The sequence below is a fragment of the Glycine max genome, chromosome 15, assembly GCF_000004515.6.
Source record: "Glycine max cultivar Williams 82 chromosome 15, Glycine_max_v4.0, whole genome shotgun sequence".
NCBI lineage: Eukaryota > Viridiplantae > Streptophyta > Magnoliopsida > Fabales > Fabaceae > Glycine > Glycine max.
In genome coordinates, this window is record NC_038251.2 from 11,793,132 (window position 1) to 11,810,383 (window position 17,252).

At 32.3% G+C, this 17,252-nt stretch overlaps 1 protein-coding gene across 1 annotated transcript; it reads left to right on the forward strand.

Moving 5' to 3' along the window:
* Positions 1–10,237: 10,237 nt before the first annotated feature.
* Positions 10,238–17,032, forward strand: LOC100805839 (beta-D-xylosidase 1). The gene is made up of 6 exons (XM_003546286.5): positions 10,238–10,701; positions 13,127–13,408; positions 14,170–14,339; positions 14,681–15,129; positions 15,233–15,646; positions 16,178–17,032. Exons 1-6 carry the CDS (start codon positions 10,276–10,278, stop codon positions 16,762–16,764), a joined length of 2,328 nt encoding a protein of 775 aa, XP_003546334.1. The 5' UTR covers positions 10,238–10,275; the 3' UTR covers positions 16,765–17,032.
* Positions 17,033–17,252: the final 220 nt, after the last annotated feature.

The following is a 17,252-nucleotide window of genomic DNA, read 5'->3' on the forward strand; positions in this document are numbered from 1 at the left end:
GGTGGAAGTATTAATTTAAGATTTGATGGTTTAATCGGTAGTAAATATTTTTTATATAATATTTTAAATAATAGAATAGTATAAAATTATGAAAATCAGTATATAAAAAATTATAAGTTAATGTAAATAACTAAATTATATGTTTTATACTTATATGAAATATTTAAATATGTACTTGTATTTATTTTGAAAATGTTTTAGATTAAATTAAAAAAAAACTAAATTGACTGGCTCAACTTAATTTTCTACCCCAATTTTTGTTGGTTAAATTGGTTATTTTATTTTACTAGCAAGTTTTGAGATGTCATGATTTTTATTCAAGCTAGTAAACTGATCATCAAGCTAGTTGTTGGTTAAAAAGGTTGAATTGATAGGTTTTAGTCATATTTTTATAACAATATATAGTTAGAGGAATGATAGTGGTGGTGGTTTTTTTTTTATCATAATATAATTAACATTCAATTAAATAAAAATAGAATGTATTACATATTTCTTTAGATTTATGAATGTGTTGTTTTCAAAGAAGAGAAACAGTTTTAGATGCTATGGTTTAGGCTTTGGTACCAACGTCAAGAAGAGGTTAAAGAGAGAGATATATGAAAACACGAGAAAGTAAGTATGTGAGTTAGTGTATATGATAATAATGCATGCATTATATTTATTGAAAAAATCTAACGGTAACATAATTCATTTGGTGGAATCTTGGTCGTTGATTTTTTTTCGGTGTGATCTTGGTCGTTGAACATGGGTTATTCCAATCGGTGATATCTAGATTGTTCATTTTGTCAGTTGGATCTTGGCCATTCAACATGTATTGTTCCAATCGGTGATATCTAGGTTATTCATTTTGTCGGTGGGATCTTGGTCGTTCTTTTTGAAGTGTATGTGACAAGCCATTAAACATTATAAATATGATCTACACTAAGGCAGTCTGATCCATCACCTCAATTAGAAACCTTTATGCTACCCAAAACCCTAAACCACGACATCATCATCAGTCAATGTGATTGTATATTATGATGGCGACATCATAACAATAAAACATGGTTCAACGTTTGTAAGTGGTTCACCAAATATTGTTTAACTTGACAATAAAATGTCATTTGATGCCTTGAAACAAGCTATTGAAAACATGATTAGTCTGCCAAATAGTAAAATGGTCAAGGATATATATTTTTTATTACCTGTATCATTTGTTGGTGATTGTGGCCAGTACAGGACATGCATGTTGCACAATGATGAGAATGTAATTACTATGTTTTCTATGTACACAAAAATCTCCAAGCTCACATGTCTGGAGTTATATATTACCATTTCATACACACCCACACAAACATGTGCACATTCACCACCAATTTCTACTAGCTCTTTGAATTTGGAGGGTTTAGATGAATACCTCGATGAAATAATGAATCTTGATTTGATTTTGGAAGAATTGCTCCCCCCCCCCCCACCGCCAATTTATTTGATTGTTATTTTATTATTTAATGATTTGTAGTTGTCATGTGTGTTTTAATGCCAAAAGTTTGAAGTATTGATTGAAATCTTAAAGTGTCAATAACTTTTTCTTGGCCACTTCTTTAATGCATTTGAGGGCCAAATCGAGACCCGAAAGTTGTTTTAATGGCTTCATTAACATGAAACTATGAGAATGAAATATTATTTTAACCAAAACAGCTAATACTAATAACAATTTAAGTGTCAAAAGTTGCCTTCATGGATTGAAATCTTCAAGTCTTAGTAATTCTTTATTGTTTTTGGCTACTTCGTTAATGTGTTTGAAGGCGAAATGACTTCATTGACATGAAAATTACGGGAATGAAATATTATTTTAATCAAAATAGCTGATACTAATAACAATTTAAGTGTCAAAAGTTACAATCATGGATTGAAGTCTTCAAGTCTTAGTATTTTTTCTTATTTTTGGCCACTTCCTTAATGCATTTGAAGGTTGAATCGAGGCCCAAAAGTTATCTTAATGGCTTCATTGACATGAAAAATACGAGAATGAAATATTATTTTAACCAAAACAGCTGATACTAATAACAATCTAATTACCTAAAGTTGCCCTTATGGATTGAAATCTTCATGTCTTCGTAATTTTTTTAAATTTTTGGCCACTTCGTTAATGCGTTTGAAGGCCGAATCGAGACTCAAAAGTTGTCTTAATGACTTGATTGACATGAAAACTACAGGAACGAAATATTATTTTAACCAAAACAACAGATACTAATAATAATCTAAGTGTCAAAATTTGCTCTCCTGGATTGAAATTTTCAAGTCTTAGTAATTTTTCTTGTTTTTGCCCTAATTATCAACCTCAATCCATATGTTTGTCACATAAACCCTAATCCTCGTATATTAACTAATCCATGGACACTAAAAGTCACCTTAACCTTAGGTCATAAACCCTTAACTTTGACCCCAGACCCTACACTTAAGAGGAGAGAAAACTTCTTTTATCTAATCTTTTTTCTTTTTTTTTTCTCTCTCATTCACGGGTTCACAACTTCATCCTCATTTATTCATGTTAGGGAATCCAATGCTTCAAATCCTCATTTATTCACGTTAGGGAATCCAATGCTTCAAACCCTTATTTATTCATGTCAGGGAATCCAATGCTTCAAACCTTAAATCCTAGCCCTAATCCTAGGTCGTAAACCCTTAACTTTGCCCTAGACCTTACACTTAAGAGGAAAGAGAACTTCTTTTCTCTATTTTTTTTCTTCTTTTTCTCTCACTCACAGGTTCACAACTTCATCCTTATTTATCCACGTCAAGAAATCTAATGCTTCATATCCTCATTTACTTACATTAAGGAATCCAAAGCTTCAAACTCTCATTTATTCACGTCAGGGAATCCAATGCTTCAAACCCTAATCCTAGGTTGTAAACCATTAACCTTGACCCTTATATATAAAAGTCATATTTACTTTCGTTTAACACATCCACACAACACTTTCTTCCTCTATTACTTTCTTCCAACTTTGCAAATACAAACCCTCTGTCACGTTTCTTTCTCTATTACATAACATGCCTTCCTGAACTATCAAATGATTAGTGCACTACAATAGTCAATTAATCAAAATAGATGAAGGGGATAGTTTCAATGTCCCCACCCATTATTCTTTCAAAAAAAAGTGAGGCCTCACACTTGAAGCCTTAAAAAGAAAATTCAACAAAAGGCTTCGTCTTCAACCATTGGACCAAGTATACGATATTTTATTCTGATACCCACAAGTAGTAGGGTGTGGAATGCTCAAGTTTATAGCAGTGCAACTTGTTGATGATGAAGATGTCGAAGCTATGATTTATGTTATTTGCCAAAGTGAGATTCTTCAATACTGTGAATTGAATGCAAACATCGAGCTACATACATTTCCCATCCCAAACCCTCAACCAGTACCTCATCAATCACAATATTATCCTCAGTCACATTATTCACACGCATCCAATGCAACCAAGACACTTTTTCTTTAACCCAACCACAACAAAATTTAATTGAACCAAAAACATCTTCTTTTACCCAACTTCTTTTTGCACCATTTTCCACCAATTTTTTAGATTCACAAGCATTTGATGCTACTAAGGATCAACCTCACCCATACTTGAGTACCCCTATTGTAAAGCCTACCTCATCAACCCAACCAAATGAGCCTGAGTTTACACCAGAGCCTGGCTTACCTAACGAAGAGCTCGATCCCTTTAGTGAGGACAGAGACAAAGTTCTACACAATCAACCCAAGAGCAAGATGATGAGGAAGAAGTTGAGTCTGTTTCACCAATAACAATCGTACTAACATACTACATACCACCACACATGCAAAATTTTGAAGAATCTAATTTTTAAGATTTTGAATACGGTTGTAGCTTGGATCGTGAAGAAGTCTAACATCAAGTGGGGACTCTCTTTGAAGGGATATGTTTTTTGTCAAAACAAGAAGCACAACATGCTTTGCAAAAATATCATGTGAGTAAATGAGCTAACTATAAGACACAACTATCGAACCCAACAAAGCTAATTATCGTTTGTGATGACGATAGTTGTGGTTAGAGGTGCAGGGAATCATACACCCTTCCAAGTAAGCAATGGGAAATAAGAAAGATCTGTAAACCCCATACATGTTCAAATCCAACAATCTCACAAGTTCATGTAAAGCTGTTGTATTTTCTCATCAGTAAAAGCATCCAACTTGATTGAAAATGATCCATCAACTTCAGTGCTAGCCTTGATAGCATATATCAAAAGCATTGAAGGATACACCACCATGTACCGCAAAGTATGGTTGGAAAAACAAAAGGCTATTGAAAACATCTACGACAACTGAGAAAGATCGTACTATGATTTACTGAGATTGTTGCAAGCTATGGAACAATTATTTCCTGGTATGGTTGTGGAGAAGGAAACACTGTCAATGCCACCACAAGGAGGTCAAGCAATAGAGAGTTTCATGATGTTTCATTGTCTTTTTTTGGAGTTTCAGACTGTGTATTGATAGGTTTTAATATTGCAAGTCGTGGTTCGTGTTGATGGAATATGATTGTATGGTAAGTACAAGGGGGCCCTCCTTGTGTTAGTTGCACAAGATGACAACAATAAAATCATTCCAAACAAAGGATTGTTTGGAGAATTATATAATGAAATGTATTGGTCACCGTGTCACGAGTCAATGATCTGCCATCACCTAGACAAGAAAAAAAATTCTAAGGCTCTTCCTATCTCCTATCCTATCCACACCGAAATGAATATCTAAGAAGCGGATCAATAAAAGTGATGTTTCGTGTGTCACATCTCAAGTCATTCAAAAAAAAAAAAATTATCCCCACCATGTAGGCTCAAGCCAACAACATTGAATTTATGTCATATTCTTTCTGTTTAAACTTTTTTGTTGTATTGTTTCAAATTTAAATATTTTTTTATGTTGTTGGTAATTTTAAAATATTTTTTTATTTTAAATATTTTAATTCAATTCAACTTGTCAGTTACATATTTTTTAAATTTCAATTATGTATTTTAATAATCAAATAAAATGAAAATACAAAGGAATAAAAATACTCTTGTGGTCAGTGTGTTATATTGAGAGAGAAATTTGTTGGTGATTTGGTCAATTATATATTTTTTATTTTTAAGTTTCATTTAATCTATTTAAAAGTTTAATTTGATCTATTAATCTATTTACATATCTATTTTATATTGATGTTTTATATAAGTCTATTTTTTTATATTAGACAATAAACTCATAAATCATGGAGAAAAAATGTATGTAAAACAAATTATAATCTATAAAAATCACAATTATCATTACTAAAACATGATAAAGATGAAAATATATTGGAATAAACAACAAAATAACACAATAAAAGTATGATCTTAAAATTGTTTGTTAACAACTTTTTTTAAATCAACTTTATTTCATTTTAAACTACTAATACAATTAAAAAAATAATACAAAGTCTTCTCAAACTATAAACTATTTTTAATTTAAACATAAATATAGATAATTAAAAAGGAAAAAAATTAAAAATAATTTTTTAAAAAAATCAAAAGAAATAAAAAATAAAAACTACGTTATGAAATCGATTCCTAAGGACCATTTTCATAATGCATGTTCTAAAATAAAAATCTTAGTTTTAAAATTAGTTTCTAAAAAATAAAAATATTCACATTAAGAAATTAGTTCTTGGAAAACTTATTTTTCAACATAAATAATAATTTATATCATACACGTAAATAATTTTTCAGTTGCATTATTTATATAAATAATTATTTTTATTATTATTTATGTGAAAAACTCTCATCCAGGTCGCATTTATGGTTTTTCTTAATTCTGTCGTACCATTTTGGTTCGGCGAGAGATGGGGGCGGGTGCTAACTATTAACACAACATGCACGATGAGAGTACTCGAACTAAAAACTATGCCCCCACAAAAAATCAACTATAAAATGATTTTACCATAATTGCATTTTCTATGCTTCAAATCGAAGCTTTCCCTCATAAACTTACGGTGACCCTTTTATTTGTTTAATTTTTTCTTTTTTGACAAATATTAATTTATTATTTTTTATTAAAAATGTAACTGATAGATTCAGATCGTCACCTCTCTTTTCTCCCTTCTATCTTTATTATTAAGTATTTTCTTTTCAATTATTAAATCAATTTTATATTTTTCATTTGTTCAAATTTTATCATCATTTACCCACTGAATATACAATAAGTTCTCTATGCTTAAGTGGGACTAGTGTAGCAATTTTAGAAAATTCCTTTTGTATTGCGAGCAATTAAAGATGACAACGGGGATGCCATTTAAAGAAGAGAAAATATTTGGTGTAATGGAAAGAGAACGATTACTAAAGGAAATTAGAACAAAACTAATATTCCTCACATAACGCTCAGAAAAGGCACAAAAATAATGACTGATATTACAATGTATTATTAACTAATTAACAATCTCGAAAATTAAAGTTGTTATGAGATGTCACATTCATGATTTTTATAATCGTCTTTCTAACATCTTCGATGTCATAAAATATTCAAAATTTTGTCACTCCCGCAATTTTTATATCTTTAAAAAACATATCGTATTTTCTTTTTATGCAGAATTAAGGAAAATAATAAGACGAAAAATCTGTTCCATGATATTTTAAAGAATAAAAGTTCAATTGGAATGATACCCACTTCTAATTAATGGACATCGTCTTAGTAATACATCTATTTATATCATATTAATTGTTGGTCAGTTTGGGAACAGTTGCATGAAGAGTTTGGTAGTTACATTCTATATTATTCACTAATAAGAGAGTTTAACATAACTAATCATTTTGTTTTTTTTACTATCCTTTAATTTCTATGTGTATTTTTAAACAAATATTGTTTAATTTAAAACATGTTTATAACTTTTATAATAATTTACGCGACACTCACTTTGTGGGCGGGGGAGGGGGTTGTTCGTTAATTCTTTTTGACGTTCTTTTCCTTTTCTCATTACATAGTGATTTTCTCACACAACTTATAAGAATGAAATTATTTTCTTTTTAAGATTTTACAAAATTTTCAAATTATCATCTATTAAATCATATTTTATTTTAAATGATCATATATACGATTATTTTTAATTTTTAATTAAATTATATAAATTATTGTTATTTTGAATATGTAATTATCTTCAAATTCGTTTTAAATCTTTTTTATTTTAAGTTTTAGCAAATCTTATTGTCTTTAAAATATTGTAGTTATAACTATAATATTATCTTAAACTTGAATAAATTAAAATTTTATTTAATATTAATTTGATTTATAATTGAAAGACCGTGACAAAATAGCTTTAATTTATCCTATGAATTTATAAGGATTAAAATGCTAATTAGATAAATGCTCGTAAACAAAATCATACAAATATATTTCAGTATCTTTTTTAGAAATTGAAAGCAGTTTTAAACAAATACTCTAAGTTATGTAAATAGTTAGAGAGAGTTTTACTGTTCCATATTAGTTTTATTCGACTTGGGTAAGATTATCTTATATAGAATATACATGCGATCTTTTTTTTTGTTGTTACATGAGATAAATATATACGTGTGGTCTTAAATAAAAAAAACTCAAAAATATTATTTTGTAAAGTTTAAACAAATTAACAACGTTTTTTTTTCTTTCAAGTTTACGAGGAGTAAAGCAAGAAAAACTATATTTCGCTTATGGCCATTTTGTTTGGACTTAATAAGAAGCTGCTTTACCAATATTTACTGCAAAAATAGCCCAAACCATTATGTACACTCAGCTTTTTTCCTGATTTTTTTCCCCATGAAATGATGTTTGTTTCTCCACATTCAAGCATGAATTAATAATTCGCTAATTAATTCATTTGATTTTGGATCTAATCTGATATATATCATGCTTCAAAAAATTAAAATGCTCAACATGGGTGATCATAATCTTTTTCAAAAATCAAAATTTAACCACAAGAAATTGTATTCCATGCTTTATTAAATATTTGTTATTGTATTGAGACAGTAGTGGCATGTGGAACTGGGAATCTTGCTTGTGAACCTCACATGCCACACTCTCAAGACAGTTGGTAGGCTATCACGTATATGATTTACAATTGGACCCAACCCACTTCTTCCTGCTTCGTTTTTTTTCTTAATTGACAAAAAAAATGAAATGAAATGTGAAATGATGTCCGCAGATAATTTCAAATTATTTTTTTGGTCAATGATATCAATTTATAAATTGCAACGTTTGTTAATGAAGTTCATAGAAGCCTAATTATTTATTCTCAATTATTCTTATTGAGCTTGAAAAGATATATATACTAAATAGATATCATTTGCCTATCTTCCCTTATGCAATCACATAACTCAAAATGTCTACAAGCCTATCAACTATAATATAAATGCACTTCTTAAAAGCATGTGGGGCCCTTACAAGTTGGCATTGAAATAGAAATTCTTTAACATACATGCATATATATAACAATAATGATATTCAATTTCATTCTTTCTGGGGTAAGTTAGGACTTACGATTCTTGAACTTCCACCCACCTCTGCAGAATAATCAGAATTTTTTATTGTCAGAATAATCAGAGTTGTTAAAAAACGAATTGAGGTCAAATTATTGGATAATTTATTTATATATTAAGAAGAGTGAGACATCTCTGGACCAAAATGAGTTCAACATTGACATGTATCGTAGAAAAATACATAGAAAAAGTCTATCATTCTACATAAGTTCATGCATATGGGAGGTAGAAACAGAAGTAAAAACATGACAAAAGCACATATTTTCCTCAAATGGGGTCACGGGTTTTGATCTTCTTTTTATGGTGCCTTAGTCAATTCCAGCAACATCACGGGGGTGAAAGCCTTTTTTCGTGGATCATAGGTAAACTCACAAGTACAGCTGAGGTTTTTAATTTGAATAGTCTTCAAGACAAGTCATTGTAACAGGTGGGGAGAACCTTCAGAAACCGTCAAATATATTGACTTATGTAGTTTTCTAAGTATTTATGCATGTCAATGAAATTATATATGATTATTTATTTAACTCATGAGAACGAAGCCTTTGATTCATAGTCAAAATAACATTCTAGATACAACATGTGATTGGTCTGAGTAAAATTAAGGTTAACTATCTTAAATAAAGTCGCAGTTTAAATTTTATGGATATAAAAACATAACTAAAAGGAAAATTAGAAACAGTTCAATTCTTAATTAGAAATAATCATCAATATATGCTGTTAACCGAAAAATATCAACCTACCTAGGTAGCTCGTGGAATTGTAAATTTGTGAATATAAATGCAACTTCCATTTAGGCCATATGCATGCACACGAGAAAGCTAGTTATAACTATAAGCCACACCTGAGTTCGCGCATGGTACAAGTAAGAAAGCGAGAGATTCTTTCGTCCGTGAATGTCCATAACTTGCAGTACTTCTCAAAAAGATTAAATTAAAAACTAAAAATTACACACGCAACTTGATATCTCTGTTTTTTTCTTTAATTTCTTTTGGTAAGTTTCTCTTTCTTTAATTATATCTATATTCCTAAGTAATGGCATGTAATATATTTTAGCATCTCCTGCCACACTAGCTAGGCCACAATGGGACCAACCCAGCCACCACCCACTGAGCCCAACTACGTGTTACACTGACTCACTCTCTGAAATTTTACCATGATAAGAAACCTGACCAAAATAAACCATATCTCGAGAATCTTAAAAAAAATATTTTTTCTGAAATATTATCAAAGTAAAATTCTTACCAAACATTTTTATTATAAACATTCTTCTACTAGTTTAGAATAAGTATTTTAGCGCTAATATTTCGTGTCTTTCACAAAGATGAAGTTTTCATCCTTCATAGTTTCATAGATCGATCTTAAAAAAAGAGACAATTTTTTTCTCGAATTAAATAAACCCTTATAATGACAACTTTATTATAAAATATTTTTTGCCATTTTGTCCATTTCCCTTGTGACGCTGACTGACAGTACTCCACCCCGTTACACATCCAAAGTAAGTAAATATCTATTGCAAGTTTAGTTATTAGTCGTTATAATAAAAGCTTGATATACATACATATATATGAATATGAATTATGAATATATGATGCATGGTGGATGTAATTAATCGTTCTATTAATTAATCGACGTGGAAACCCAATCATGTAAGTAGTTTCTTTTCTTTCTATGACCTTTGAAACACGCAACTCCATCTCTATATATAACCCACCTCACTCACCATCACACTTCACTCATTCCAAACCCACATTTTCAAAATGGCTTGTGAAAATGACAACAACAACAAAGGCCTATTACTTGCCCTAGGGCTAGTACTTTGTGTCACCCTGTCCTTCTTCCCAAGGGTCACAGAAGGGAGGGTGCCCTTTGCATGCGACCCTAGGAACGGTCTCACGAGGGGTTTCAAGTTTTGCAACACGCACGTGCCAATCCACGTGAGGGTGCAGGACCTCATTGCGAGGCTCACATTGCCGGAGAAGATCAGGCTCGTGGTCAACAATGCCATCGCCGTGCCCAGGCTCGGCATCCAAGGCTACGAGTGGTGGTCCGAGGCTCTCCACGGCGTCTCCAATGTGGGCCCCGGCACCAAGTTCGGCGGAGCCTTCCCCGGCGCCACCATGTTCCCTCAGGTCATCTCGACCGCTGCTTCGTTCAATCAGTCGCTGTGGCAGGAAATTGGACGGGTGAGATTTAGTTTCAAATCTTGCTTCTTCTTTCTTATTACGCATATCATTAAAAGGTTTTATAAAACGGTCTATCAGTACCACTGCAATTGAGATTTTATTGATCACATTTGTTTCTAATTTGTCACAATATCAATAAACATAATAAAATTCATAACGCAACCGTGATTGATATTTAAAATCTTATCATATAATCCCACATGAACTTATAACATCATCTTTTTTAGCTTCGACCTTCGGTTGGCTAAAAAATAATTAAACCAAAAGCAGATTCCTTGGTTTTCCTTTTCGGCCATTCATGATAAAACTAAGCATTTATCCATTCAACTTTATATCCATAATAATAATACATTACATATTGCATGCATGTCTTTAGAATTAGAATATTGCACGCACACACTACTAGCCAGGGTAATAAATGGCTTTTACATCAGAGTATATATAAAGTACATATATATATACTAGTCATCATTATCTTTCATATGCTACTTTTAGTTAAATGAAATGATTTTATCTTTAAGAAGATAAATTCCCACAGCTGGATTTCAATTTATAAAATCTTTTTGCATAATTATTGTCTAATAATTAATACTTTCTTTTGAATAAAAAATATTACTTTAGTTTCTTTTTATAAATTTTGAATCTCTTCATTTTTAACCAATGTAATTTTGCACTTTAAGTTTTGACACATGGTAATAATCTACTCGATCAGGTCCTCAGTCCTCATTGAAAATGAAAAGAGTCTTTTTTTGGTACATGAATGAAAAGAGTCTTAAATTACCGGGGCTCAAGATTTTTTTTTTATGATATTTTCTGCTATTTAATTACCGAAATATCTGAAGAACGACAGGAAAAACAATGTTGTGTATTATAAAAACCAATAATTTAGTATTTACTTTCCAATCATGTATGCTAACAAGTCTCTAGCTTTTTTTGTTTGCCTATTACCTTTTTTGTTATCATCCAAATAAGATTGTTTTGAGTGGATATATATAAAAATGAAGGCATAAGAAAAATATTATTAAAAATGTGGCGCTCCTCGGCTACTCGCCACTCACTACTACCTGTTTTATCTGGTTTACATGGTTGCTGACGAATTGTGTCCCAACAACCATGTGCCTTATTGCATGCATTTTCATATAAATATATGCAATCTTACAATAAGGTCATTTTAATGGTAAAGAAAATTATGATAGTAACGTTGAAAAATCTCATACTCAAATCGTAAGCAACTAGAGGGTAAAAGAAGTCCATTACGCCATTGATTCAATAACTACGAAAGCAACATCAGCCTGATTAGATGGTGGTTTTGGCTGTCCTTGCCTTTAGTCCCTCTTGACGTCATTAAATAAATATATGTATCTATTAAGATTGGAATAATAATTAATAACACTTTTAGTGGTAATTAGTAGATCCTTTTCATACCTAAATCGTTATGTTCAGTTAAATAGAGGGAAATTTTGACAAGGTTTTCCCATCAAAATTAATTATGGTTAGTGAAGCATAGAAATCAATCATCTCAATTTGCATGTTTGAAGTTGTTTAATGAAGCGTAAAATTCCATCTTCTCCACATCATTTATTAATAATTTGTTTGGTGAATAATTGAGCAAACATTATAGGTGTTTGATGTTGCCCACACCAACGCCTTGCAAAACCTTGCGTCGAACTTTCCACCACGTCCTTTTTTTTCTTTTGGGTCCCGGGGCTATACATGTTTGATGCTTAATTTTCATGCTCATTAAGTTGCGTTTGTTGTTGTAACAATGAGACCCAGTAATAGCCTACTAGCCAATCACATTAGCCAAAGTTGATATCTTAATTTATTATTGGTGAAGTGAAGTTCTTCTTTTAAGATAAAGTGATCTTGAAAAAGAAAAGAAAACCATTCGATATTCGTTCGGATACAGACATATAGTATTAGTTATACGTCGTGACTTTTGGATTCCAGAAAATGTCAAAAATGGGGTGTTTTGTTTGTCTCTTAGCGTCAAAAACAACTTTTATTATTCCGGTTGGTACTTCAGCTAAGTGACAGAGAATAAACCAATATAAAGATTTTTCTTTTCAGAATAAGAAAAAGTTATCTATTTCACCGGAACAATTCTAACAATTAGGAGACATACATTAAAAGTAAAAAGCAAAACTCTATATAAATATATTTTCATAAAAAAGTTGAAGGAACTAAAGATTCCTTTCTTTAAAATTATAATATTCCATTATATCATCAGAGACGAATTCAGTTAATTGAAAAGTATTTATAAATTATTATAAATCCTTGATATCTGAATTTAATTTTTATGGATAAAAATATATTTTATTATATGTTGTCATGCACGACTTATTAAATGCTTAATGAGATAAAATTCTTAATAAAATTGTATTATTTCATATACGTACCTAATTAATCATGCATGTATACGCAGGTGGTGTCTGATGAAGCAAGAGCAATGTACAACGGTGGACAGGCTGGTTTGACGTATTGGAGTCCTAATGTGAACATTTTCCGTGACCCACGGTGGGGCCGTGGCCAAGAGACTCCCGGCGAGGACCCAACACTGGCCGCGAAATACGCCGCCAGCTATGTCAAAGGACTTCAAGGCGACAGTGCCGGAAACCACCTCAAGGTTGCTGCTTGTTGTAAACACTACACTGCCTATGATCTTGATAACTGGAATGGTGTGGACAGGTTTCATTTCAACGCCAAGGTATGTATTATGGTCCCTACATATGTATTGTTATTTTTTTTTTATCAACTATCTAGATATTTTTATAATTACTATATGAGTATTTTATTTAATAGTATTAATTTATAATAATTATTTGAGTTAATAATCCAAATAATGAAAATGGTAATAAGTATTTTTGGTTGGTTATGATTTGAGTGCATTGAGAGCACTTTTCATGTGGCTCCATACTTTCTTGAATGGTCACTTATGCCACATGGATATACAGCCATGTTATTGTTAAGTTATGGCAATCTATTTATTTATCTAAGCTTAGCAAGCAAGGCTATATATAGTGGATCTAACTTTCGATTTTGTCTTTGTTCATTTCTTTATAAGATGTTATATATCTATGATGCAAGAGAAACAATAGAACCGAATTTCACTAAAGTGGAAGTGATGTAAGTTGTTGGGACAAAGACATGAGGCCACTTGCAAATTAGTTAGGATAAGTGACAACGATGCCTTTCAAACTACCGAATCAGCACTTACGCACCATAGGCACATAAACGCTTCTATTTTCCCTGTCATTGATTATGGTGTCCCTCGTGACATGACTTTAATGGGAAAAAGGTGGGAATATTTTTTTAACCTAAAACTAGCCAAAATAAATTAAAATAGTTTGATGTAGTGTGGTGTGATGTGGGCACCTGGGGTGTGGGTGAAGAAAGCCTTAAAGTTTGAAGCCCAAACAAAAAATGGACCAAAACTGAAATTGGTTTGGGCCATTGATGCACTTGCAGGTGAGTAAACAGGATTTGGAGGATACTTATGATGTACCATTTAAAGCGTGCGTGTTGGAAGGGCAAGTGGCGAGTGTGATGTGCTCCTACAATCAGGTGAATGGCAAGCCCACGTGTGCTGACCCAGATCTCCTTCGCAACACTATTCGTGGCCAATGGCGCCTCAATGGGTGAGTCCAATATAGTCATTTTCACATTCACTTGCTGCTTTTGGTTTTACTTTTTATGTTCGATCAAAATATCTTTCTTGTCCTTGTGGTTTAGTATTTTTTTTTTGTTTTTATCAATTATTTTTTATTTTTAGTTATTGTAACTTATATTTGTTTTGTTTTTAGTCCTTTAAACATTATAAATAATACTTTAACATTAATAAAAGTATTATCTAAAGAACTATAAGGACAAAAATAATTTGAAATGTTAAAAAAAATTATAAAGATTAAAAAAATATTTAAGCCTTTAAGTTTTAACCATTTTTGTGAATGTGACCTATTTTTCTTGTTATGCAAAATAGGTATATTGTCTCAGACTGTGATTCAGTTGGAGTTTTCTTTGACAACCAACACTACACAAAAACACCTGAAGAGGCAGCTGCTGAGGCCATTAAAGCGGGTCTAGACTTGGATTGTGGCCCATTTTTGGCTATCCACACTGATTCTGCCATTAGGAAAGGGCTTATTTCCGAAAATGATCTTAACCTTGCCTTGGCCAACCTTATTTCGGTCCAAATGAGATTGGGTATGTTCGACGGCGAACCGTCAACCCAACCATACGGAAACCTAGGCCCAAGAGATGTGTGCACCTCGGCCCATCAACAATTGGCCCTTGAAGCAGCTAGAGAGAGTATAGTCTTACTACAAAACAAAGGAAACTCCCTACCATTATCCCCTTCAAGACTTCGTACTATAGGTGTCGTTGGACCCAATGCTGATGCTACCGTTACAATGATTGGGAACTATGCTGGTTAGTTTAGTTAATGATCACTAATATGATATTTCTTCTTATGTAAAAAAAATATACATCTAATTTGGATTTTTATATTTTCATTACATTTGCATTGGGGTAGGTGTGGCATGTGGTTATACCACTCCTTTGCAAGGAATTGCGAGGTATGTGAAGACGGCTCATCAAGTGGGGTGTAGGGGTGTGGCTTGTAGGGGAAATGAACTATTTGGGGCTGCAGAGACCATAGCTAGGCAAGCTGATGCGATTGTTTTGGTAATGGGCCTTGACCAGACTGTAGAAGCGGAAACAAGAGATAGAGTTGGGCTTCTCTTACCGGGCCTTCAACAAGAACTTGTGACAAGGGTGGCTAGGGCCGCTAAGGGCCCAGTTATCTTGCTCATCATGTCTGGTGGCCCAGTTGATATCTCGTTTGCCAAAAATGACCCCAAGATTAGTGCCATTTTGTGGGTTGGTTATCCCGGGCAAGCTGGGGGAACTGCCATTGCTGATGTAATCTTTGGTACAACTAACCCAGGTAAATTATTCCCACACCATTATCTTGAATTTATTTCATATACAATATAAAATGTTTCACAAATACTAAATAAGAATGTGTAAATAGTATATGCATAATTAGTGTAAAATATTTTTACACTATCTCAATCATAAACTATTAGTATGAAATTTTACACAAACAGTATATAGAAATTAAATTCTAAAGTTTTATCTTATATCAACATGTCATGTTAATAAATAGAATGATATAGTAAGAAAAAATATGTAATGAATCACAATGTAATTACATAATCATCCAATCACAAATAATTATTTATGATAATAAGATTGTTAACTTTTTAAACAATTACAGGAAAAGTTGTATCTTATTGGTTTAAAATTAGTTTATTATATCAAAACGCATGATCGTTAAACTCATATAGTAATAATAAAATCTTATTGCATATTTATATAAAATTATTTGACTCTATGAAAGAAATTAAAGCACGAAGAATGGAGATATGCTCCCTATGACTTAAGGACTTATTTTTGGATTGGACTTGTTTTCCAGGAGGAAGGTTACCCATGACATGGTACCCACAAGGTTACTTGGCCAAAGTGCCCATGACAAACATGGACATGCGTCCAAACCCAACAACAGGGTACCCAGGAAGAACCTATAGATTCTACAAAGGTCCTGTAGTGTTCCCATTCGGACATGGCCTAAGTTACTCAAGATTCAGCCACAGCTTAGCACTTGCCCCCAAACAGGTCTCAGTGCCCATAATGAGCCTCCAAGCCTTGACAAACTCAACCCTCTCAAGCAAAGCAGTTAAGGTGAGCCATGCCAATTGTGATGACTCATTGGAGATGGAATTCCACGTTGATGTGAAAAACGAAGGCTCAATGGATGGGACCCACACCCTTCTCATATTCTCACAACCACCCCATGGAAAATGGTCGCAAATTAAACAATTGGTGGGCTTCCACAAGACCCATGTTCTTGCTGGCTCAAAGCAACGAGTCAAGGTTGGTGTTCATGTGTGCAAACACTTATCCGTTGTGGACCAGTTCGGGGTTCGAAGAATCCCAACCGGTGAACATGAACTCCACATTGGTGATGTCAAACATTCAATTTCTGTTCAAACTACGCATTAAATCAAGCACTACAGGATTAATTAAACTGTCAAGAAAATTTGACAGATACTGAACCAGAAGTTTTGCAAATAGCAAAAACATATGAAGAATAAAGAAAGAACAAAAAGTGTTGTCTCTCCCCGCAAATGTAAAAATAAGGATATATATAGGTGGCAATTGTAATTTGTAAACCAATCAATCATAGTGGCAAGTGTATTATTTGATACTTCATATGTTGAAAAAAAGGGTTTTAATTTTAATCAAAGTTAAAGTTCTTATTTCTTTCTCATTCAATCTTGTCGTCTCAAAATTGAACAAGTTAACAAGGGCTTTGCTACTGTTCTGGTTCGCACCCTTATTTCTAAACATTTGGGCTATCCTCGCCATAATTTATTTTTGGTTAGCAAAAAAAGTATTTATATTATATAAGGCACGAGCAGTGCACAAATATTGTATTACAAAAGCGATAACACGGTTCACAACATTTACCAACAACACAAGATCAAGGA